The sequence below is a fragment of the Rosa rugosa genome, chromosome 4, assembly GCF_958449725.1.
Source record: "Rosa rugosa chromosome 4, drRosRugo1.1, whole genome shotgun sequence".
Classification (NCBI taxonomy): Eukaryota; Viridiplantae; Streptophyta; class Magnoliopsida; order Rosales; family Rosaceae; genus Rosa; species Rosa rugosa.
In genome coordinates, this window is record NC_084823.1 from 57,945,630 (window position 1) to 57,968,622 (window position 22,993).

The window sequence follows — 22,993 nt, forward strand, 5'->3', positions numbered from 1 at the left end:
AAAATTGAAAGGGACTAGGGACAAGTGGACAACGTCTTCGTCCGGCGCTGCTAACCTATACCTTTATTTACAGCCTCCTTGCTTTCATCCAGTCGAATGCTCATTTGTATATATATTATTTATATCTATGTCACTACCTCGTCATGCTTGGCTAATTACTAATCAATCATATACATGCATGATTGATTGTGAAAACAAAGTCATTTCAATTTAAAAATCTGCATTCTCTTGTTCATATAAAAGTCCCCGTAGACTTGTTGCTTATCAAATATATAAATCGGAGTAAGTATTACGGTACATTGTATCATTGTATGGATTAAGTCAATGTATTGATATGAACCACTATCCTTAAAATTCATTCAACTCATTTAGTCTTTTTTTTTTTTTTTTTTTAAATGAATAAAGATAAAGTTATTGGTTCAATTCATTTAACACCACCATTATTGGTTCATTTTCACAATTTGTTTCACATTTTCACCATGGGAGTAGGAATGAAATCTTTTGATCCTCTTTTGAAACATAAAATATATATATATATATATATATATATATATATATATCCCTTAATTTGTTCAGACCAAAAATTAGAATAAACTGCCTAGTTAGTTTGAAGTTCATCCCATGTTTCCAATATTCAATATCGGCTACTGACTAGCACTACGCACTTCAGTGAAATACTAGTCAAGACGCTCACTCTTGGACTTCCATGAAAAATTGGCCTACATGTTTACTACTAATGTTAACAATAATCAAGGACCTGTACTCGCGTGGGACATGCACAGCCCACACCAGTAGACTGACTTTGTTGTACAAGAGCATACAGAGTGGACTTTCTTCTTTGATGGATTGTTTTGAAAGATCGCACTTCACGGTTCACGCATTCACATGGGAATAGCCTATAATTATATGTGTGTACGTGTATGAATGATATACATTATATTACAGATTTGTACTCCTCATGTTCGATTGTCAAAGATACTTAAAATCTTCTTACTTGGAAGATTCAAATAGAATATCCCCCAGGATTTTTTATTAATCTCGACACCATATTATATTTTTTATTCAATCATAGCAGAGCAAGTCGGAACACACTATATTCTTGTATTTCTTCTACAAATATAAATTAATTATTAATATGTCATATCTAGTTGTTTGAGCCCAAAAGTAATTGGGTGCGGCTATTGCCACCCTACTATTTTCTTTATTCACCATACTTGCTCATTACACCATACATTTTAATTTCAATTATTAAATTTACTTATCTAACCCATTTCTCTTTCTAAGAATATCCTTATATGGATCTAATATTCTATCAGATATCTAGCTAGGCTCTCTCCCCTCGAAAACCCTAAGGCTACGCCGTTCAATTTCTCGATCTCGTCCGGCGGCGCCCGGCTGTTGGGATAGCCTCTGGCCTCCCGCCGTCATGGGGTTGCTGCCGGACGGGAGAACTACTGCCCATGGTGACTTCGTCGGAGGAGGAATAAGCTCTGGGTTTTTCAGTTTGGTTCGGCTGGGATGGTTTGATGGTGGTGGTCGGACTGTATGGGCTTCCTGGATCGCAGACGTCAGGGATCTCGATCGATGGCGGTGGGGTTTTGGGCAGCCTGGATCGGGGATTTGTTTGGTCCGTAGTGATGCAGGTCGTGGCGGCGGAGCTTGGGCGACGTGGTGCTACAGGTCGTGGCAGTGACGTGGATCAGGAGGTCGTGGCTGCGATGGTGGATCAGGCGATGGGGGTCGGACGGATCTTGGACGACGATGCAGTGCGGCGGGGATGGGAGAAGCAGGACTGGCCCGAACCGGTTGATGGACCGGGGCGAATTTCCTTGAAGACTACCATGTTGGGCTGCAAATTGTTGGGCTAGGTTTCTGCCCTAGTTCAATGTTTATTTGGGCTAGGGTTTGGGGCCTAGGCCCAATCCTATGTTTTTTTAGTTTATCTAAATTACAATAATTCCTTGTATTAGGAAACTAAGCACCAATGTGCACTCTATGTCTCTTTAGCGTCTCTGGAGTAGTACCGAAGGAGGATATCCGCTATCTCTACGATCTGAAATGTATAATGAGTGGGTCTATTTCTATGTACCATTGTGGGTACTACCACTACCTTCTTGTCTGTCTATGTCCTTAAATGACAGCGGAAGGGTATGTAATGGCCTATTCTGGCTTGTGATGAATATACTATTTCGCCCTGTGGGCTTGATTCAAAAAAAAGAATATCCTTATATGACATATCCAATTGAAAAAAATGTTTTTAACGAAAATCTCTCATTTAATTTATACCAATAAAAAAACTAAAATATATTAAAATTTCCTAATAAAATCATAATCTATTTCAAAAAATTAAATCATAATCTAATGTACCTTCATTTTTGTTATAAAGTAGAGAGAAAATAAATAGAGAATAGTTGGGAGGAAATAGAAGTGTTCTCATTCAGTCTCATTAGCCTCCTTTATATAGAGGTAGGGTTTACATCGAAGTACATAACTAATGAGTATTTACATGGACATCCACATAGATAATAATATTTACAACACTCCCCCTTGGATGTCCACCAATGAATGATGGCGTTGGACGCGCTTATTGTTGCCTCGTTAAAAAACCTTGCCAGGTAACAAAAATCCAGTGGGAGAAAAATAACCCTGTTCGAATGACAAAAAGAGCACAACGCGCATATGTCTTAGGTAGCATGCTTCTGGATGCTCCCCCTGATGAGAATCTCCCCCTGATTGTTGCAAGCCTCATTTATGTATGCGATAAGCTATATATACCATGTATAGTGGTTTGATGTGTTTATCACTGAAGTGAGACCATGTGTGCTTTGCATATAGGGGTTCATCACAAAATTTCATACCTGCAAAGTTTAAGCAATACCAACAAAGCTAGACGATTTTCAATATAAGGTAAGGCATATGATAAGGTTAGAAACAATCTCATATGCTCAAATTCATACACAAAGTAATAGTTAAACAATATAAAGAAATTGACACATTTAACTTTGTATAGTTTAAAACATTGAAAAATCATCATGGCATACATAGCCATACATTGCACATCAATATCTTTGTGTATTGATATGTCTCATACAAGCTCTTCAAAAGCTCTAAGTAATTCATAACTTCGCGAAAGTTAAAATATGTTGCAACACAATAATCATAATTCGAAATCGATAGTAGTCTCGTCATAGTACTCATTAAGACAATTTAGATCTCGTTGACTAGAACGAAATGAGTACATATGAGCTAGCTTTAGACTCTTTGATTCCATGAGTGAGCTTTAGGCTCTTTCAACCTTTCATGGACTTGCATTTGAATCATTCATGTATTTGAATTCCTTGAGGATTGATAAGCAATACGCTTATAATGACACTTTACTTTGGAGATTTTGCTTTTAGCAATGTGTCTTTAAGATCTTCATAATATACAATGACAACGTGCCATAAATCTCTCGTCAATATAACAGATATATGTAACATTGTACTTATAGAAAAATGTCATTTGTATAAGGGAAGGTATTCATAATCTCATGTCTCTATAAATAGACATTGTGTCATAGTGATTTATCTTCACTTTAGTAAATACCCTTTTGTACCATGTAGGGTTAAAGGTCCAAGTATTTTATCACGTTTCAATTATTCAATTTCATTGGAATTGCATCTTTCCAATTTGGCCAATAATATACTTTGTCGACATTCATGGTGAAACGTGGTATAGCATCCATACAGCCCTTAAAGATTTTTTGGTAGCTACCAAATGTAAATTATCATCGATGATCAACAATCATAGATCCCACACATTCTTATATGCATGCATTAGCTATAATAAGCTTATTGATATTGGGTACCCATGCCACTTCTGGGGCATACATTGTCGTTTCTTGGACAATCATCTCTCATAGATGAATTATGTAGCGAATGTGGATCTTTTTACTTATAATCTCATATAGAGCACTATAAGGCTTGTATGATCTTCCCTTTTTGGGAGGTTAAAACTTTAGACCTGGTGGATATAATGCACACAAATTCACGCCGTTATTCAAATGACAGTAGTCTTTCCTCCTGTTTGGACCCAAAATGAACATTTTGGCCTGACAAGGCGTGTCTTGGAGAGATTGAGCCAATGTCAGTGGCTCAAGCTATATATTGTCGACAAGCTCGAAATATATATTTAGAGGCTAAATAAAGCCTACTATGGAAGTATGACAAGTCAACTTTAGCATATTTTCCTACTTCGGCTAGAAAAAACCGAGCTAGACAAGGAAGGAGGGGTGGCAGACTAACCAAATGAAATCAAAATGTGCTGAAACTTTCCAGATCCATTCTAGACAGCCCAAGGATCATTTCTTATGAAGAGTGCAAGAGTTTTTTTTGAGTGGAAGGCCTTCAAACAATCAGCCCAATTTTCTACAGAAGCAAAACTGGAAAACTGGACCTGTAAGAGGTCCAGCAGCGTTTTCGGCCCAACCACTATACCAAAAATTCTGAAATTTTGCCAGGGTGATCTACACTCATAATGGAACATTTTTTATGAAGAGGTCATAGTGAAATTCGGAATGCTTGTTGGAGAAATAATTGAAGGAATAAAGAGGCAGAAACTGACCTAAAACCAGCTCAATATTCACATGTTCATGTTTCCTACCCACATGAAGAAAGCTAGATGCTTTTCTTCTTTTCCTTGGATATATTTTTCAAGACAATCTTTTTAATAGATCATCATCACTTCCATGTTGTTGCACCTTCATGCCTTGCTTTCATTTCATCATTTCTCTATCTTTTCCACATTTTACAAATCACTTTCATATTCCACTTTCATTATTTTTCTTCCACTCATCATTTCACTCTTCTTTTTCTTCCCTATATAAACACCTTCTCTTCTCATTCTAAAACACACATTCACATTCAACAACAACATCTCTAAGATGATCTAAGTTCTCTCTAGAGCAAACTTCTCTAAGAGCAACTCCTTTCCTTCTCTTTCTCTTAGCGGTGATCACACTCCTAGTCCTAGTCTTCTCAGAAGCCGACATTCAGTGCCACCAAACCCTCTGTCAACGTGCTTCGGTCCTAGTCTCCTCGGGAGCCGACGGTAGTGCCGCGACCACAACGGTTACAGAACCAGCCAAGCAAGGGTAACGCCCTAGCAACCCAGCCAAGCTAAAGTCACGCTTTAGCAAGATCTCAACATTTTCCGGTGATGTCGCTCTGCTCTATCTACAATATTGAGTATCGATTGTGTTAACAAGAAGCTCAGCAAAAGTCCTCGCCACGAGGCACAAAGAATCCCACGACGAGGTTGGTGCTCTCCTCGTCCACAATTGCTTGAAAGAAGTCAGGTCAAGGGACACCCCCGACGACCGCACCCGAACGGTGCTGGCACGCCCGCGCAGAAAAGAGACTGTTGACCAGCTGCAGCAAAATTGGAGCCAAACACCTCCTCCTAACGGCGGGAACATTGGCGGAGCCAGTTCAGGCCGAGTGGGGGCCACTGCCCCCACTGAGATTATGAATTTTGTGTACTGAGCTGCTTTTTTCCCCCATAGGTGTAGACTAACTTAGCTTCTTTTAGCCCCCAGAGCTATAGATTAGACATATATTAATAGGAGACAATGATTCGTGACAAAACTAGCTCTCAAACTTTTTTTATCAACTATGGCCATTCACATAGCCACACGTATCCTCCACGGCTCCACCTACTCTCTCTTATCCCAGCTCCTCTTCAGCTCCTCTTCTCCGCCTCCTTCTCTCTCATCTCCTCCACCCAACTGCCTTCAGCCTTCCTCAGGCCGTCCCTCCTCCGACTCTCATCCCTAAGCTTCCTCTCCTCCACGCCGTCGTTCACCGCTCGCGGCGGTCCATTCCGGCACGAAAACCTCGCTCAAACAGGAGTTGTGGCCTCGTCCAATCTTTGCATTCATATCAAGCGAAGTGTCCTCTGTGGCTGGATGTGAATAAGGACCAAAAAATTTTGAGATTTAATTTATGAAATTGGTTTTGGCGTGGTGTGATGGAGATTTTGATGATAATCCACTTTTTTTTTTTTGCTGAGATTTTGTTCTTTTGGTTTGAGTCTGCAATTTGAAGATATAGATGAATTTTATTCAAATCAAAGCTCGAAGAGACTAGAAATTAGATGTTTGGGAAAGAAAGATTGATGTGGATTCGAAACTGAGGAAGAATGGATAGAACGGAATAAAAACCATGAGAGAGAGATCTTTCTGAGTTCACGGGTAAAGAAGAGGCAGGAAAGGAAAGAATTTTTTTTGCCCCCTTTCATATATATTCCTGCCTCCCCCGCTGGGCGGGAAGACTGTCTTATTTTGACCATGCTCAAAAAATGCGTTCAAAAATCTATCACTTTCTTTGGAGTGAAGATGTTCATTGGTTGGTGGCAAACCCAAACCAAGATTTAAGTCAAAACATGCTTTGTTCATTAGCATCAACCATATTGATTTATTATTGTATCACCAAGACATCATTTCCTAATGGCGTACCTACACCCTTTGTATGTGTAGCCATATTAGGAGATGTGATATTGTTTAATGACATTCTCTTCAGGAGAATCATGTCAATTGGATACACTTGCATCCCACAAATCAAATGGAGTCTACATTGTTTGTATTAATATGGTTGGTCTCTGGGACTTTAACCCAGGCAGATGCCTTTGCATTTAGCATATAATTTTGTCACTTTCTTTTATCAATTCACTAGTTTTGATATTTCTCGAAGTCAAAATGAGACGGTGGATAAATATCTCACACCAATTCATGTCGTTCTTCAGGAACACTCTTTCTCCTCCTCATGGCAGGAGGATTGTCTCATTAAAGTGACAACTCGCAAATATGCGGTAAATAAACAATTTCCTTGTGTGTAAGGTTAGCAGTCATCAAAACTTGTAAATGATTCCACGCAACATGGTAGACAAAAGATGACGCAACTTCACATGCCAAAATAGTGTATTTGATTCAATGAACTTCTGGTTCATGACATTATATGCCTCAATTTACTATACAAATTTGACATGAGAGAGCAAATAGTATTCTCTAACCACATTGGAGACACTTAGTGCGACAATTCTTCAAATTAGGTAACATGATAGTAGTTCATTCGGAGCCACAAAACAAGATCTACAACTCCTGATATGAGCGTTACCTTAACTTTAGTAAACATCAATTGTGAAATATCAACAATTGCAATGGACCAAATTTATTTTGAACTGCTGGCCAAAATGATATACTCGAAATTTCGAGTTGAAGACTACAATCCATAATAACAAGTAACTTTATCATGTGGAGAACCTCAAGTTCTGCGTCACATATAAATGTGTAGTCATAAAGAGGAGGGACTTCAGGCCCTCATATAATTGGAGATCCAAGAAACTTGAGGTTTCAATTTTTTTCAATTTATAACAACCTCTTAAGGTGCATCAGGTTCCTAGATAATCGGATTAAGAAACATTTAGTTTCAATGGGAACTCAAGAAGTTACAATAAATCTGAGGAATAACACATTAATAGTGCTTTCAACTTTGCTTATTGTAAGCAAAAGACGTCAGGGATGTGTGATAATCTCAATGTTCTTACTAGTCAATGCAATTTAATTTGACTAGTGCCATTTTGAAAATGACTTGATAAACATCCACCATATAGTGTACCATAGATGACACACGTGCAATTTTTAATTTCCTCACATGTGTGGATATTAGGGCAGTATTTACATTGACTCCTGGTTTCTCTCTTGCCATGATCCACTTCTGGTGGCATTTCATGGTATAGCCATGTAAACCGACTTTCTAACTATAGAATGAGACCATGAGAGGGCTAGATTATACATCTTTGATGATAATATTATGTGCTCTTCTAGAGCCATCAATCAGATATATAAGATCTGAGATTGATTATTATATTAGCTTCATGACCATAGCTTATGAGTGAAGGACTTTAGATGGTCATCTAGTTAGTATGATCATTGAGGAACTTCAGGTCCTCATGTAATTAAGGATCAAGGAACTACAGGTTCTGATATCTTATAATTACAAAATCCACGATCACAAATTTGTTTAGTGGATCATTTTCACAAAACTTAAGATAAGGAAAAATTTGATATTGACGTAATTAAATTAATGAAATGACGTACCTGAATTCAAAGGGTATACTCATACTCATTCGTCATAAATCAATGGTTGAATATTTGCTTACGTATAAATTGGTGTCAATATAATTCCCTCAAAGCTTCAGGTTTGAGGTTGACCCAGATTAAAACTTAATCATAACTTATAAATGAGGGATTTTAGATTAAACAAATACACAAAAATATTGAAAAACAAATCAATAGTTCAAAGTCTCAAAGGATTCGCAAATTATGTTGTTTTGAGAATAGATTTCAATACAAGAAACTCATAGATCGTGAGAGATAGTCAGAAGCAATAAAGTTAATTGCACCATAAGACTCATAGATCATCATGGAGTGATAAGAAAATAGAGCAAGCGTGCTGATAACGTGTTATAAAGTAGAGAGAAGATAGATAGAGAATAGTTGGGAGGAAGTAAGATAGATAGAGAATAGTTGGGAGGAAGTAGAAGTGTTCTCATTCAGTCTCATTAGCATCCTTTATATAGAGGTAGGGTTTACATCGAAGTACATAACTAATGAGTATTTACATGGACATCCACATAGATAATAATATTTACAACAATTTTTTTAATTTTTTTTTTTCAATTATTAAATTTACTTATCTAACCCATTTCTCTTTCCAAGAATATTCTTATATGACATATCCAATTGAAAAAAAATGTTTTTAACGAAAATCTCTCATTTAATTTATACCAATAAAAAAACTAAAATATATTAAAATTTCCTAATAAAATCATAATCTATTTCAAAAAATTAAATCATAATCTAATTTACCTTCATTTTTTTAATTTTTTTTTTTTCAATTTCAGTGTTCTCTATTTCAATCCATGTAAAAAGATTAGTACGTTTCTTCAAAAAAAAAAAAAATTAGTTAGTCTAGAACTATGAGCAATGAAGATGATATTGATTTTTTTTTTTTTTTGTGTTTTAAATTTTTAATTTCGGTGTTCACAAATGGTATTACAAAGATTTTGATAAAGTTAACACTAATGGTTTTGTGAATTGAATAACGAATTAACGATGAAGAGGCAACAAAAAGACAAAAAAAAAGTAATAAATTCAAATTTGGGTGGAGAAGATAAAGATTAATGTTATCCAATGAGAAATTAAGTAATCTTTGTATTTAATTAATTACTTATGTATTTATTTTTCCTCACATTTTTGGATTTTAGAAAATTAGTGTACTTATTAGTCATTTTGCACTTGGGTAATATAGTTTTTCAATAATTCAAATATTTGTAGGGTGAATTAAGAAAATGGGGGTGACAATAGCCGCGCCCAAGTAATTTTGGCAAGATCCTTAAGAAGGTTTAGCTTGCTAGGCCGATACATGCGGTCTAAAAATAAGTCTACTATTATTTTGGGTTACAGCTTCGCCCATACCAGGATCCATAAGGAAAACGAGTCCTTATGCGGTTCAAGTAGCGAAGAGTTGAAGACCAATTAGGAATCCATCATTCAATAATCCTTCTACAGCAAGGAACTGCTGAAACCCTAGGTATATATACTAGGTTTCAAGGGAAAGAAAGACACAACCTCTCAATCAACTAATCATACAGATTGATAAAGTAATCTGGGGTTCACATCCAAAACCAATTGGCAATGGATGGAGTGGCCCAAACCCTTATAAACTCATAGGCAATGTCCCATTTTTCCCATGTGGGATGTATATATTCTCAACACGCCCCCGCACGTGTGGCGAATTTTCAAGCCATACACGTGGACAACTTTGGGTGACGTGGAGCCCGTGTGGCCGTTAGACATGCACACGTGGGTAACCCGCTTTGATACCAGGATAAAGTAATCTGGGGTTCACATCTAAAACCAATTGGCAATGGATGGAGTGGCCCAAACCCTTATAAATTCATAGGCAATGTCCCATTTTTTCCATGTGGGATGTATATATTCTCAACACAGATTACCCAAAGTCTCTCCGGAGCAATCTTCAACTTGAAACCAGCGAAGCTAAGGTTACACCTCAACAAACTAGTGAAGCTAAAGTCACGCTTTAGCAAAACCTGTGTTTTCTCCTCTTTCCCGGTGATTGCTCTGCTCAACCTATAACGTTGAGTATCGATTCGGTGACACAATAGATCACATCAAAAGTCTTTATCCGTAAGGCAGAAGAACCTTGTGACGAGGTTAGTGCTCCCCTCGTCCACAAGCTTGAAGACAGAAGTCAGGTCAGGGACATCCCAAACGATTGCACCCCACGGTGCTGGCACGTCGCGCACATTAAAAAAGAGACTGTTTACTAGCTTTGCTTGGTCGCAGCTGCCAAACACTAGTCTCTACCTATATTTCTAATTCACAAACATTTCAAGTTATTAGGTTTACGAATGTCATCACATGATGAATAGTCCATTCATGTTTATTAGAGCAAATGCACCCCAAGAGTCTATAGGCAAGGGCAAAAGGCAAAGTTTTGCCTCTCATTTGTGCACTATTCACTAATATTGTCTTTGCCTCCTAATTTTTTCATGCACCCCAAATAGGCAAAGTCAATGCCTCTCAATTATTCACTATTTAATCCAATGGTTCTTATTCTTTTAGATGTAATCCATTGGTTCCATGTGATCCAATCATTCACTAGTATTCCACCATGTTTAACTACAAGACAAAAACTATCAAAAGCAATTAACTTACATCAGCTTCCATGTGAAGCCATGTGCCATATTGGTCGACCAAGACAAAGTCCAAGACTTGCCATTGAGCTTGGTCGGGAAGGCCTCTGGTCGTCCAACAAGTTTGGCGTGCATGCATCTTTTTTGGTTTTTTGCCATTTTGGCTGGTCTTGGACGTCCAAGATGTATGGGGTGCATTTGCTCTTAGGGGCAAGCCTGCAAAAGAAAATTTTTCATTCTTACATTTGCTAATACATAAGAAGATGATTCTTTTTTTTAAAATGTATGGTCTTTCTTTCTTTTTTTTTTTTTTTTTTTTTGGCAAAGAAATAGAGATTTCATTCAATCACAGGGTCAGAACGACACGTATGGAGTCTCTCAAAAAAAAAACCCAACACTTATAAAGATAATCTCCATATACTTGTGCCATAAATCAGTGGTCAAGCAAGTAAGGGAAAAAATATATCATCCACTAATAAGTTTTCGCTCAAATATTCAAGAGGCTACAGAACTACAAATCTCAGCTTGCACTAAGAAAATTACCATGAATCTCTCTTTGTCATTGCACTCAATTGTGGTAATCCAAAAAATTCATTAACTTTGTGTAAAAAGAAACAATAGTAGTGTAGACTTACGCTCTCTACACTAGCAAGCCCAGAAAACTAGGGTGCACAAAAGTGCATAGCTCTCCCTAAAAAACTAGGGAATTATTGAAACTTAGAAAAATCTTTTAATTAAGATAGTAACAGCCTAGTGAAGCCCAACAAGAAAGAGCCTAAGCCCAAAGCCTGATAAAAACTTATCCAAACTTAGGCCCAGCCAGAACTCCCTCAGCACAGCCACTTCCCTACCACTGCCCAAACCAGGACTCCTGCAACCATCTTCAAATCCGGACACTTGTCGGCGTCTACAAACCCGGACGCCTGCCGCCGCCAATCCAAGAAGACGTCGACCACCACCCAATCAACCAAACGCCGCAAAACCATCCAGAGTCGGCGACGCACAAGGAATCGGTGAAGGCTAAGAACCCAGATGTCAAAGCAATTAGGCACAACACTTCCAATCCAAGCCACCACCGAGCACTAGCACCAAAGAAACACCCGTCCGGCAGCAAACCACTAACGTCAGCAAGGCCAGAAGCCAACCCGGATGTCAGGCCGCCACCGAACGAGCAAGATCTCGCAAATGAACGACTCTAGTCTTAGATCGGCTAGGGTTTTTTTTTTAATTATTTGACCCTAACTTGGGTATAGAATAGTAAAAAAAATGGCTACTTCATGTAACACAATTTGAGCGTCGACTAGTCTATAATAAAGAAAAATACTTCGCCTTGTAGGCAATCTATTCTACTTGATAAGCATAATAAATTATATTGAGTCATTATAAAGAAAAAAAAAACTAATTTTAAATAGTGAGATTTTTTCATTTCGACTCAGATAGAGCCAAATTTGAAATTGAAGCCAAAACACAATTTCTTTGGAAAATGAGATTCTGAGGCTTATATAAAACCACTGAAACATTTCTCAACCATCGAAAATCCTCCCATTATGTGGAAAGGGGAGATGGAGATGGTGGGTGCTAGTGCCACGTACGAGCACCCTTTTTTGGATCCAGATTGGATCGGAGATGCAGTGAACGTAAGCCAAGGGCAAGCCTTGGCGGCACTTCGCGAGAGAGAACCGCAGTCATTCAGACAATAATGACAACAACGAATCATTTATCTCCGAAATTTCTTTAGTAGACTAGCAGAAACTGTGTTGAAACTTGAAAGTGAACTACACATTTACATTTGCATTAACAGATAAAATTTCATGATCTTCTAAAGCACTCGAGAGAGTTGCATTATTTTTTATTTTAGTCACTCAAATGCTGGAAGGAAAAGCTTTATGTACATATGGAACTAGCTTATAACTTATAATTAAAGGTACATAAATTACCTGTCTCCCTGCATGAGGTTTGATGCTATCCCAATATAGCATATCTCAGTAGGAAATTGAATACCACTGAATGATTTGTTAAAACGAAGATCTGCACTGCCACCAGCTAGCGACGCCTAGAAAGGAAGAACTCATAGTCTGGATGCCTGTTTACAGATGTCATACTTCCTTTCTTCACAACAGCTCTTGCCATAAGAGATGCCGTTTCCTCAAGTGTTCTCAAACGCTCCTCCAAGACTCCATTATAACAGTTTAAGCCTGGCCCTGGTGTTACAGTTGTCTGCCTCCGTCCCGAGTGCCTTGGCTGGAACCAGCATTCATCCTGTTCATGTGCCATATTAGATTACGCCTCAACACACCATACAGCATGCATAATTACATGTCAAATCCACATAAAAGCTACATGATATTTCTGCAATCAATGCAGTATTAGGCATGACTACCTGAGCATTGTAACTCTGAAGACCCACAACTGGAGATACTATACATGCATCCACACTTGGAGACTCAAAATTGGCACTTCTACAGACCAAATGACCAAGAGAATGGTAAGTCAAGAAGGCCGCACGCAAGTTTCCATGAGGTATCCTGTAAATAGGATACCATGCCACTGAATACCTGAAAATGGTGGCCCTTGAAAGTTAAGTACAATGTAGAATTCACTGGATACTTACAATTGTATTTGTTCAAGAGTATATGAATGGTGTGAAACACAGAGATATTAGTTTTACTTCATCATATGATATTAACAAGGATATATTACATTCTCACAAAAAAAAAAAAGGATATATTGCAAACACATTTCAATTTTTAAAAAGTTGGAATCGTGTTTCATTACTAACCAGGATCTGGGATGGAGATCATTTAGATTTATCGTTTCTAGAGTAGTTGGATCTCCATAAACATTTGAATATGATGGTTGATCACCTCTAATCAGTTCCTTTATCCTGAAACAGGGAGAAACATAGATTTCCAGGCCAAATTAAGTTCCATAGGAGTACTTTAGAGCTGCAAAGAGTTGCACAATCACAAATATACTAACTGATAAAGCAATTAACTTCTTTTTCGCAACACAGAAGATATATCACCTTTGGCTCACTTTCTTACTAATTGATAAAGCAATTAGCTTCTTTCTTTCCTGTGTTTAGCAACCAACAGAAACAAAGTAAAATAAATACATAATATCCTTTGTGCTCGCTATCTTATACGGGAGGGATAATAAAATCAATCAGTTGGCCTATGCTGTTTTTCCTATAGGGTATGACATTAATAGGCAGATGTGCCATGGTCATATCAGCCAATATGATATACACAGTTACAAACTACAATGATGTACTTTTAGAAACAGATTCAAGATTTAGGGTTGCATTGGCTTGAAGGAGGTGACTTGCATAAATCAGTTTCCACTATTTATCGATGAATATTGATACAATATATGCATCAGTATTTGGATTGCGGATTGTAATGCAATAGTGCATTACAGAAATTTAACCTACAACCTCGGGTTTATGTCTTTAGCAAAGACTAATTAAGATATGACCAAATCATGATCAGCTTTCATGTTTGTAGAATTCAATAACCAGAACTTTCAGCAGCATGTATAAAGCATACTTACTTGTCATACAAAGGTTGTCTCTGCTGAGGCTGTTCAGACTCAAAATATTCAAAAAGCAGCTCCAAGTCACTTGACCTCGTTGTATCAGTTAACTGGACAGGATTGTTGGCTGGAGCTGAAGATTGTTTCGAAATACACAGCTCGTTTATAGAGACTGCATTACAGACTGAATCACTCCTACAGCTCCGGAAAAGCTGAATCGCTGACAAGTAAGGAGCAAAATAAGCATGAAATGCACAACGATCAGCACCCAGTCCCTTTGAATTTCCAAATTCCTCTGCCCTTATTTCCAATCCATAACTCCCACTTCTCTGATACCACTTCCATAGGCATCCTAAAGAGATGTTAGTTGTCTCATGTCTGCAAACTGGCAATCTTGGTACCTGGTTCCGTGAGCAAGTTTGACACCTTATAAAATTGGGTGATTCATGAACAACTGGGGATGAATGATAAAGAAGTCTTTCAAATTCAGCAATTGGACCACCAGTGAACATTTGAACAGCTTCAGATGCCAGTTGTGCCCTGCATGCATTATTCACTGCTTCTATTATTCTGTTTGACTCAGGTTCAACTGCATTCAGATCTTTAGATTCAAAATTCATGCATTTAGCTGCATTAAGCTTGTCTTTTAGCTCTTCAATTGTGCTTGCATCCTGATACCCTAATTTTAGAAGCATGTCCTCAGTTTTATCGGAATTACAAGTTACGTCTCCAGAACTCTGACCGACACAGACTACTGCTTCTTCAGAACTATTATTTTCAGTAATCCCTTTAGCAGCATCTGTGGGAGTCCATCTCTTATCAGCTGGCTTATCCGAATGTACATCAGCTAAACTGGAAGTAGAGCTTGTCACTGGATCCTTTAACTCAATGGGCACCAACTTGTGGTTTAGAGATCCAGAACTGGGATTTACCCTGCTGCTTTCGGCAAGTGAGGTTTCTTTCTGTACTTGAATTCCTGCCTTACAAAGTAAATGAGGAAGGTACTGCACCTGAAGCAGATTTGATTCACCTTCTCTTTCTAACTCCTTGGAAACCCTATCTTTTAGTTCCATTTTATCCGCTCTCTTTGGAATACCATGCCTGGTTCTCTCACTACTGTCATGGATTTTTACAACATCATTCAACAAGCTTTGACAGGAAAAATATCCCTTTCTGGAACTGAAACCTGATGGTTCATATAATCTGTGAATTTCCTTCTCAGCATGTTTTTCATCATGACCATCACTGTCATTATCATCACAGTTTGAACCAACTGAAATTGAATCCGAAACAAAAGAGTCATGCATATCAGAGTAACCTCCGGTATGGAGATCATTACAATGACTCATTTGTATACGAGGGATACTCCCTACCCAATCTTCGATGGGAAACTCAGAATCTTGGAGTACACTCTGATGTCCCAAATAACCCACAGAAGGTATATACACTTCCAGCTCATCTTGATGAGAGATGCATGATTTTGGGGATTCATTCTTGACCCCACTCTCAGGCAATGAAACTTCTGGGGTAGTTGAAAGTGATACTGGCCCACAGTGCCCACTCCCGCCACTGTTACCACAGGTTTCGGAAGCTGAACTTTCATCAGCACATTCTACTGACAGCATGTGAGGTCCAGTGGAGCTACTGGTGCCTGAAAGCTTCTTGCCCTTTTTCCCCTTCTTTCTTGATTTTCTCTTTACATTGTCAACTTTTTCGCTACCACCAACTGTATCTGACAAGTTGTTAGAATTAGAACCAGTTGCAATCATACTTGAGGAAGCACTGCAGGTCAATGACTTCTGACAAGATTCCCTGGAAAGCTCATTCGATTTAGTAGCTTCATATGCCAATTCTTTATTTCGAGATTGGTGTCTCACAGTTGAGACAGCAAAGCGGCTATTCGTAAATGATTTGCCACAATAAGAACCAGCAAGCGGAGAACCTTGCTGCACCTTTGGACTAATAACCTTCACTCCTTTTGTATAGAACAGACGCAAACTATCCATATTCACCCGAGCACCAGATCCTGAGAAATTCGTACTGACCGGGCAATGCAATGGTAGTGCAACAATCCTCAAACTGTCGTCAGGTTCAAGGGAAAGCAATGTAAGGAAAGCAGACCTAAAGAGTCAAAATAGGAGATAGATTAACAATCATTTGCAGTCATGCATAAGAGAAGTATTAATCATCTCAAAAATGTCCATAAAAAATGAATTTATTGTCTGTTAATCAGGTATGCAGAATATCAAATGGTTAGACCGTTAGACACTTCATAGCAACCACTAATTGCACGTTTATTACAAAACAATTATTTCTGGGCATACACTACCCTGCTCCCAATTCGCTGAATTAGGACTGTTAACTCAACTTGGGTCAAGATTATGAGAGTGAAGTACTCTTTCTCAAATGTTCATAAGTCTGCCCAAAGAGATGGCACAAAAGAAAAGCTGGAAGCATGATAATTTTAAGCTTGAGATATATAATACCAACTAAAAGCGAACTTGTTCACCACCAAGTTCCAGTGACAGTACGAATTCTCCCAGCCCGTCAACCCAATTTGTGAATGAGAACATATACCAGATGACTATATCATGCATTGAAATGGATACGAAATGATAGCATCGCCAACATGATGATTATATAATCATGTCACAAAAGGGTGCCATGTGAAAGCAGGGCAGACCCACCTTAGGACCAGGATAGGAATCGGCCCGTCCTGGATCCTTTTTTTTTTTTTATAGATATACATATGCAAGCAGACACACATTTTCACCAGTGTATCTGTAATGCATAGTACATGCCTATGCATTTGAACTACGCATAGCTCGCAAGCAGGATATATCAACCAATCGTGATAAGGGGGAAAAGAGGAGATACCTCACGATTGATAAATATGCAAAACATTTAAGAAACAGAGGTACAGTCATCCATAATGTAACAGCTACCTCATAAGACAGAAAACATTAAACTAATATATGTAATTTTATAATACCAAAAACTTCCCAAAACCCACTTTATAGACCTGGGCTCAAATCTGGGGCCTTCTGCCGAACCCTAGAATCTTTAGGAGGCAAGAAACCCCAGCAAATGACAAGTTGGGTAGGTGGTTTTCTTGGTGCAGCTCTGAGAAAAGAAGCTATCAGTCAATGGCAACTGAAACAACTTTTACCTATGGTTAAAGTTCCTCCGTGCGACAGAAGCCGCTTCCCAATCCTGAAAAAAAAAAAAAAAAACACATTCCAAGATAACTAGTCGGAAGAGAATATTCAAGTCATGGCATTATAAGTAACGTACATCCAAATAATTTTGTAAAAGAAACAGATATTACCTCTAAGGATGTCCGCAAACTATTCTTTTCTTTAAATTTTCTTCTGATTGATAATTTTTGGCTATCATTATTGGTTCTTCCTAGGCAACGATGCATCTTTTCTGTTGCCTGTCCACATAGATAGCAGAAAATATAAGAACAGTTAATGCTGCTCTAATGCAAATTAGAAGGTGTGAAACAAATAGTAGAGCACTTCACAGTAGAAACAGAATGAATTTTACAGTTGATGAGTTGCTAAAGGTGCCAAAAAAAGGTCACCATACAAGTTATATATGTAATTACTAAACATACATTTATACGTTACAAGAAAATTGTGATGTGAAGATTACAAGGAAATGTATAAGTAGGAATTAAACCAGGTAGATGTGTGAACTGTCGAAATTGGTAACTTTATTTAGGTAACAAGTAACAACCAAAGAATTCAAATGTTCTTTCTGTTTGGAAATGGCAAGAACATGTCAGCAAACATTCCCTTGGATTTTATTTTGTTTTACAAATTACTTTCTTATCAACAGAAAGTGTCAATCGGTTGGATCACATCCATAATCCATACATCACAAAGAATATTCCTAACACAATGACTCGATATGATCAAGCTGCGACAACAAATACATTAATGACAAAAGAAAACGGTAATACCTGAACTAACGGTTTCTTAGACCAATAAGAATCAATGGAGAAAATTAATCACGGAAATGACAAACGTCAATTGAACTTTACCGAATAACTAAGACAAAAGCAGGGAATTCCCAAGATAAAGGAACATGATTGTAAATCTACAGATATGCCTAGTCAAAGACAAAAGGAGTAAACTGCAAAAACAACACGAAGCAGGGTGCCTCAAAAAGCTTTTTATATGAAGGTCCAGAAACACAACCCTAAGAATCCCTTTAGACCCTTACACAAATGAAAGCTATTGCTCCGAAACACACAAGCTCAAAATGAAACACAGAGCAGCTCACTACTTGAGCAATTGTGTGAGTGAATGTCTGATTAACAAAAGGAGTGAAATTGAAAGAAAGAAGAGAGAATGCTTAGCTGACGATCCAAGAGAGTAAAAGATAGAATTCCACCATACAATTACATGATTGATGTTGAGAGAAAATTGCTGTCTAGCTAGCTAAACACAGTGATCACATTTAACAAGAACAGTTGCGTGGAAATCGAACAACGGGACGGTTGATTAGGAATCCAGTGCTGAATTGCATGAATCGATCACCCAAAAATATAGAAAATTAAGCTGTGAGATGATCCAAGATAACAAGAATATCTAAAGTTACTTACACTGGCTTAGAATTAACAAGCTGAAATTCAGAAGCGAATAGATACCTAGTTTGAATTCTAGAGGAATCAGCTAGCAGCAAATTAGCAGAGAGAAGAAATGATAGGATTTTAAAGGGAGGAGAGGAGAGGAGCTAACCATAACGATTAAAGAAGAGGTGAGCTGCTGCTTCGGTTGGCTTCTCTTCTCTTCTATTCCATTCTAAGCCCAGAGAGAGAGAGAGAGGCGTTACAGCTTTGCAGTTGAGAAGTGACGACTGCTGACTGACAATTGACACAAGACGACGAGCTCTGTGCGGAGGCGTTACTTGCCTCCATTTTCATTTTTTTTCTTTTTTTGACTCCACTGCTTCCTAACCAGCTCTTTGCTATTTATATAATCATTAGCTTTTTTACCTTACTAGTCACACGACTACAGTACAGCACACAGCAATTGGAATTTTACCAATTTACAAGTTTATCTTTTTATTTCTTTAGTGTTTAGCTTTTTCATCTAAAAGAACTAATTAAACTCTTTAATCCATCCATAAATTATCTACTTCCGGTTAATGGTTTACTAGATTGATAACTTGGTTTCGCAACCAATTTGAATTTCAAATTTGGTTTTTGCTTATTCCGAAAGAATCAACCTAGTTGAATCTAGTGGAGTTTGATTAGTAGGATGATTCAAAAATAAGTTATAAATATCAATTATTAGACTGAAAAATCTTACCTTCATACAGGCCCGTGTGCTCCAAAATTTCTTTTATATTTAATAGTCTAATTGATTATTTGACCTTTCAAAAGTTAAATTTACCTTCAAAGATCATCGCTAATCATCTACTCATTCAATAGCAACAAACAAATGAATAGTTATAGTGAAACTGTGAAAGTTAACGGTGTCATGATTAACTATTTAATGCAATCGAACGAGTTCTAATTACATTGATATGTTGCAGAGATCACTTTTATAGAAGTGATTTAACTTCCCCGATCAAAAAAAAAATTTGATTTAACTTTTGAACGGTTAAATCATGAACTTAGAGTGCCAAATATATGCAAATAAGAGAAGTTTAGATACACAAGTTCATACTAGTATAGACTTAAATAATTTTCATATCAGACTATCAGTCGGTCGAACTTCCACCCATTTTTAGAATTTTGACAATTGACAAATATGTTGCACAAATTAATTTGTATAACCGAAATTTACCCTTTTTTATGTACACGAACTTTGAAATCTTTTGAGATTATAAAGTTTAGAGAGTTGACAGAGAGAATTTATATCGATAATTAATTTTAGAAAAAAAAAAAACTAACTCTTTTTATTTTTGGGTGAGATTAAAAACCAAAGTGTTACCATACAGGAAACATTACTCATACATGTAAAACGTAATAAGAAAACCAAAGAAACCTTAAGCCTAGGGTTTCGTGATTAGCGCTGGCCTTGCTCAATCGCACCCAACGCCGATTGCTGCTAGGTGAGACAGTTGGCGGCTTGATTGGCCTGCAATTTCCGGTGCAGCGGCCATGTTTCTATTAGGTTCTAGAGTTGTGGCCTAGACTAAAATTGGGCCTGAATCTGAATCAGCCCAAGTCCAGATTCAGGCCCAAGTCAGGTGCTTGTAAGGAGGGGAGGTTTATTACTTAGTGAAGTGGACCTTCTTGAGTATTCTGGGTCAACAAATGGTCTTCACGTGCTAGTGTATCTGGATCATGACTTCTTAAGGAATTGGTAACTATCTTGAATGTAACTGGTATTATATTACTGTCTTTTCAAGTCTAGTATGCATACGGATAGCTTCAAGGAGCTCTCTAAGATATTTCTAGTCTTCATTTTGTACCGCAAGTGCGTGCTGACAGGTGAAGTTTAGATACCAATTTCTTCTTAGGCGAGGTTATTCTTACTCATATTGGGCTTGTAATTATGCCAGCATAGAGTTGCAGTGCCTTAAATGGAAGGTTGGTTATTTCTTTGTCAATTTTCTTATTTAAGTGTCTGTAGATTCTAGTTGTTTTGACTGGTGATATAATTATAACCAACTTCTATTTAAAAAGTGATAATAAAAAAATTAAAAAATTGGACCCATACAATGAGGCATGGTTTCACTCGATGAAATATATGAAGAGTAAATGATGTCATGAACTGGCCGAAGAGAAGCATGCCTTAAACGTGTCCTCCATGCGCTGCAGCCCTGGTTGGAAACGCACACGTCTCGAAAGTCGAAACTAACAGTTGCACGAGTAAGAATTCGCCAACTCGAAGCCCAAGCCAGTCTCTGAAATGCTAGTTAAGACCTGAGAAGAGCAATTGGGCAGTAGGATTGGTCGTGTTCCCTCACTTAAAGCTTCATACTCTGATCTGCTGTTCAAACTTCATACAAGCTTAAAGTCCTCTCCATATTTTAACAAGCAAAGAAAAACGCTAACATACAATCCTCACTCTCATATAATATGTTCATGTAATTTGCACAACATAATTATCATCCCAAGGTGGCCAATGCATATTTCATAGACTATATTACCATTACATAATCAGTCAGTCCTAAATGATTACAGATTACACACGAGCACCCATTACATTGAGAAACCAGTTCAAGAGATTATCAGACTATATAGTTCCAATTGGCACAAACAGACCAAAGCAGAAAAAGATTACGTTGCTAAACCACGACACTTGCCCTTATTCGGTTTTGCAATGCCCATCCTCTGCAGGGTTTCTTCAGCGTGCCTCATACTGAACAACTGCAAGAGCCAAATTTATATAGTTCAATATTGTGATACAGAGTGTGATAGATTGGTTGACATAATCAGCGGAGGAGCAAAAAGGCCCAAGTTAAACACTTGGACCAGGAACTTGTACTCAAAAGTGCAGAGAAGGCATTTAAGATGCTAATTAGGAGGCATTCATAGTGTGTCTTTCTCTTTCCAAATTGGTGAATACTGGAATTCACAATTGGAAGAGGGCCAACTTGTCTATGATAATTGCGTTGATAGTGTAGTATTGGAGATTTCTTTATGACAAACACATGATGATGGAGGCCAGCATAACATGACATGATGCTAACTGGAACAAACAATATTATCCATAAAACTACAAGGAGATTATCCCTACCAATCAATTGCAAACATGAAGGCCCCATGAGAGTAAAATAGTGCCAAAAGAACAAACCAACAAGGGTTTCCGCTCTCGGTTTTATGTTTTAATTGGGCAACTAGTAAGAACTGCCTTCAAAAGAGATGATTAACCCTCAAGTCTACTCAAGCTCCAGGCTCATGATAACCACTTATCAGATTTGTTCAAGTTCCAAATTATAAAGCTAACATTCAATGACGGCATCCTCATCATAATCAAGGAACCAGATGTCATAGCAATTAATCGAGAGTCAGACTTGACAATTGGCCGTACCATTCCTACTAACTTAACAACAACAATTCATGGTCGGCCCGTTAGGCAAGAGTAGTATCCAGCCATATATGAATGAGAAGAAACAGAAGGTAGAAAGATTTAAAAAAAAACTTACTGCGACGAGTGCGCTTCTTGTATAAGATGCGGTAACCGCACTCGCGGCACTGTATCACATCGTTTGGCTTCAAAGGGATCTCCATGCCGCAATCTGCAACACCACAAACAAACAAACAAACAAACAAGGTTTTAGTTTCGCAAATTGAATTTTCTCAAACGAAACCCAAGGGAAGATCGAGTACCTCCACAAATGTAGTACACTGGCTCTGCTGGCTGCTGGGGATCCATGGGTCTCTGCTCTCTTCTCTAGCCTCTAGGGTTTTTAATTTCTCTCGAACAAAATAGGTTGGAATTCTGGGGAGGCCGGCGGGGGTTCTTCCAGCAATTTATACATAGAAATAATCTCGGGTCGGGTTCTTAAACTTCAAGCCGAATATAGTTATTTGGACACAACTGTTGTAAATTGACATTGGGCTTTTCATTTATTCGTTGTTGCTTTACATGGGTGGACCAAGTGTCATTGGGCTGGTATTTTGTTTGTCATTTACTTGTCGGGGCCAGTTCGATTCCGGTTGGTTGACCATTTTGGAGATATTGTTGTCATTTTTTTTTTTTTATTGGGCTGAGGTAGCAAACAACTTTAGCTACGT

At 37.9% G+C, this 22,993-nt stretch overlaps 2 protein-coding genes across 3 annotated transcripts; both read right to left on the reverse strand.

Annotated features, from left to right (window-relative positions):
• Positions 1–12,468: 12,468 nt before the first annotated feature.
• LOC133742563 (uncharacterized) lies at positions 12,469–19,239 on the reverse strand. Of its 2 annotated transcripts, none has more exons than XM_062170247.1 (7): positions 19,038–19,239; positions 17,618–17,725; positions 17,459–17,502; positions 14,308–16,368; positions 13,535–13,639; positions 13,136–13,310; positions 12,469–13,014 (listed from the first exon to the last, which is right to left on the reverse strand). In XM_062170247.1, exons 1-7 carry the CDS (start codon positions 19,038–19,040, stop codon positions 12,799–12,801), a joined length of 2,712 nt encoding a protein of 903 aa, XP_062026231.1. In that variant the 5' UTR covers positions 19,041–19,239; the 3' UTR covers positions 12,469–12,798. The 2 variants fall into 2 exon arrangements, with proteins under 2 accessions (XP_062026231.1, XP_062026230.1); XM_062170246.1 differs by having other exon boundaries at positions 14,308–16,410.
• A 2,118-nt stretch (positions 19,240–21,357) lies between these two features.
• Positions 21,358–22,737, reverse strand: LOC133742565 (DNA-directed RNA polymerases II, IV and V subunit 12). Its single transcript, XM_062170248.1, has 3 exons — positions 22,586–22,737; positions 22,402–22,494; positions 21,358–21,622 (listed from the first exon to the last, which is right to left on the reverse strand). Exons 1-3 carry the CDS (start codon positions 22,629–22,631, stop codon positions 21,600–21,602), a joined length of 162 nt encoding a protein of 53 aa, XP_062026232.1. The 5' UTR covers positions 22,632–22,737; the 3' UTR covers positions 21,358–21,599.
• Positions 22,738–22,993: the final 256 nt, after the last annotated feature.